The 3056-nt window shown below is 37.6% G+C and overlaps 1 protein-coding gene across 1 annotated transcript in view; it reads right to left on the bottom strand.

Annotated features, from left to right (window-relative positions):
- The window catches only part of Ccdc138 (coiled-coil domain containing 138), a 96472-nt gene that overhangs the window by 51671 nt on the left and 41745 nt on the right, over window positions 1–3056 (bottom strand). The window contains exon 6 of the mRNA XM_021205204.2: window positions 273–451. Within this exon, the coding sequence (XP_021060863.1) occupies window positions 273–451 (179 nt within the window). The remainder of the gene's footprint in view (window positions 1–272; window positions 452–3056) is intronic.

Genomic DNA, 3056 nt, shown 5'->3' with positions numbered 1-3056 from the left:
AAAAAAAAAAAAAAAAAGAATGGGCTGTTTTGAAAATAAACATAAAACAGTCTGATATCTAAGACACGCCTACCAGCAAACTAGCATTGCTTTGACTTCTTTCTCAGTTACCACATCTTCCATTCCTCAGTTCCTATCAACTAAATCTGTCCCTTTTGAACTGCTTTGAGCTATTTATGGATAACTGAAATCAAAGTCCTTATACTGAAGTTTTGCAGATAGTCTTAGAACACTAATATTTCTGAACTCTCAATTCAGCATTTGGTTTTTACCTGCAGTTTCATATGTATCTGGTATAATTCATCATATATTTGATTTACTTCATGTGGAAGCAAACCCTGCTTCTTTGGCACTTTGGGTCTTGGGTACATGGCATGCTTCAGAGGACTGTCGATGGGACCACTGCAACATTCAGTCTGAAGTCCTGAGGCCATGCTGGTCGGCAAGGCATCTGCAAAAATTTAAAACATTTTCAGACAGAGAATCTTCAGAAAGAGTTGCTTTAAATAAAAATTACAGTATTGTTAGAAAATCTGGAAAGAATGATATAGCAAAAAAACTGGTAAAATGTAACAAAAGATTTGGATACAGTGTATAAATGAATGATTTGCACTTTGTGAAACATTTCCGGTAAATCTGAAATCGTTTTAGACTTAACTGTAATGTGCATAAAACACTCATGAATTAACTAGCCTAGTCCAAGACATGGAATGTTACCTCATAAACTCCTAATCATGTTTCCCTCTGCGCCCTAAAACCAAATTAACCACCAACTGATTTAGAGTGCTAACCATTGCCTTTACTTTTCAAGTCCCTCTACCTACATTTTAAAAGTTCCTGTTTTGTCTATTTTAGTCTTTATATGCCTGTGGTTAACATGACTTCTATAACCTCTCCCTTTAAACACTAACATGTTCTCTGAAATCTGCCCAGGTTGACTGCAGAGTAATGGGCTTATAAGTCTTTCCAGCTTATCCTATTTTATAAATACACAATAACATTCTCCCAGACATGTATCCAAGGTGCTTTGCTTAGGTACAGTTTACACACTCACGCATCTGGCTTCTACCACATATGTTCAGAAATTTATCTGGGGTATAAATATAACTAATAGCAAAATTGCTGGCTTTTAGGATCTATGTGCAGGTTCAACTTTACTAATGATGACAAATTGTTTTCTAAAGTGATTAAACAGTCTAAACAGTAGTGGATAAATTTCACTTGCTTCCAATCCCTACCAATATTGTATAGATCAGAACCTTCTTTCTGCTAATAAACACTCTCTTACAAAAAGTAAACCCCTGGGGCTAGAGAGCTGGCTCAGCTAAGAACACCTGTTGCTCTTGCAGAGCTCTGATCCAGGTCATGATTGTAAGCTACAAGCATCTGTAACTCCAGTTCCAGAGATCCACTGCTCTCTTCTGACTTCTGTAGGAACCAGGCACACACATGATGCACATACACCCACACAGGTAAAACATGCACACACATAAATACTTTTTTTAAAAAAAGAAAAAGTAAACCTATATGTATACTGATTGTAAAATACAAACTAGTCCAGCCTCTAAGAAAATCAGTTTAGGTACTTCAATAGACTAAAAATATATCTACCATTACAACAGTCACCATATCACTTCTGGTGCAGGGCTCAAAGTCAATGTGCCACACAGGCACTTGTGCATCCATGTTTGCTGCAGCACTATTCAGAATCCAAGTGACAGAACCAACCTAGTGATCCTTCAACAACAGAATAACCAAAGAAAATGGGATACACTACACACATGAACACACACACACACACACACACACACACACACACACACACACACACAATTTTATTCAGCTATAAAGAACAAAATTCTGTCATTTGTAGAAAGATAGAGTCAACTGGAGATTATAATATTAAGTGAATGGAGTCAGTCTCAAATACAAATATGTTTTCTCTTATTTATATATTATAGATTTTTATATAGATGCATAAACTAAGGGCTGGAAGGATGTCTCAAAAGTTGATGCTCTTTCAAAGGACCAGAGTTTGGTTTCCAGCACTCATATGGCACTCTGTCCACGAGTGCCTGGAACTCCAGCTCTGATGGCATCCACACACACGTTTACATGTGTGCTTCCTCCCCCCTCAAAAAAATTAGACACACTGGTGCATGGTGGTGCACGCCTTTAATCGTAGCACTTGGAAGGCAGAGGCAGTTAGATATCTGAGTTTGAGGCCAGCCTGGTCTATAGTGTGAGTTCCAGAACAGCCAGGGCTACACAGAGAAACCTTGTCTTGAAAAACAAAATGGAAAAAAAAAAATGATAATAGTAAAAAGACCTGTGAGTTCAATAGACACAGTGTCAGGCACCTTTAATTCCAGAACTTGGGAGGTAAAGAAAGACACATTTCTGTGAGTTCAAGGCTAACTTAAAGTCTATAAAATTTCAGGACAGCCAGGGCTATGTAAAGCCCTATCTCAAAACAAACAAACAAACAAACAAACAAACAAAATAGACACATAAAGCTGTGTATGTATATATGATATGAAGATAAAAGCAAGATTTTCTAGAGACAAAAGGGAGCAACAAGAAGTGGGAGGGATTAATATAGAGAAAATATGCTCTAAGTATATTACATAGTTGTATGGAAAGCATTCCTACAAATCCCAGTACCATAAAAGATATGAGCCAATAAAAACTCAAACTTTAGAAAACAAAATTCTCTGTCACAGTGTCCTTGGGAACTCACGCTTTAAGAATCTCTCATTATACCTCCTGCCCCATGGACAGACCATGAACCAGACAAAACAAAACGAAACAAAACAATACTAACTTACACTTCGCAGCCAGAAGCAGGAGGATCTCTACTTGAGGACAGGCTGGTTTACAAAGAGAGCTCTTGGATAGCCAGGACTACTTAGACAGACGCTTTCTCAAAAAAAAAAAAAACCCAAAACCTAATGATCTCTGGCATATACCCATATCCCAGCAACTGACTGAGGCACAGGCATCACAAGTTCAAGGTCAGCCTGAGCTACTGAGAGAGAATATGACTAAAAAAAAAA

The sequence above is a fragment of the Mus pahari genome, chromosome 9 (assembly GCF_900095145.1).
Source record: "Mus pahari chromosome 9, PAHARI_EIJ_v1.1, whole genome shotgun sequence".
Classification (NCBI taxonomy): Eukaryota; Metazoa; Chordata; class Mammalia; order Rodentia; family Muridae; genus Mus; species Mus pahari.
Note: the sequence above shows the minus strand (reverse complement) of the source record. Positions and strands in the feature narration are given on the sequence as shown.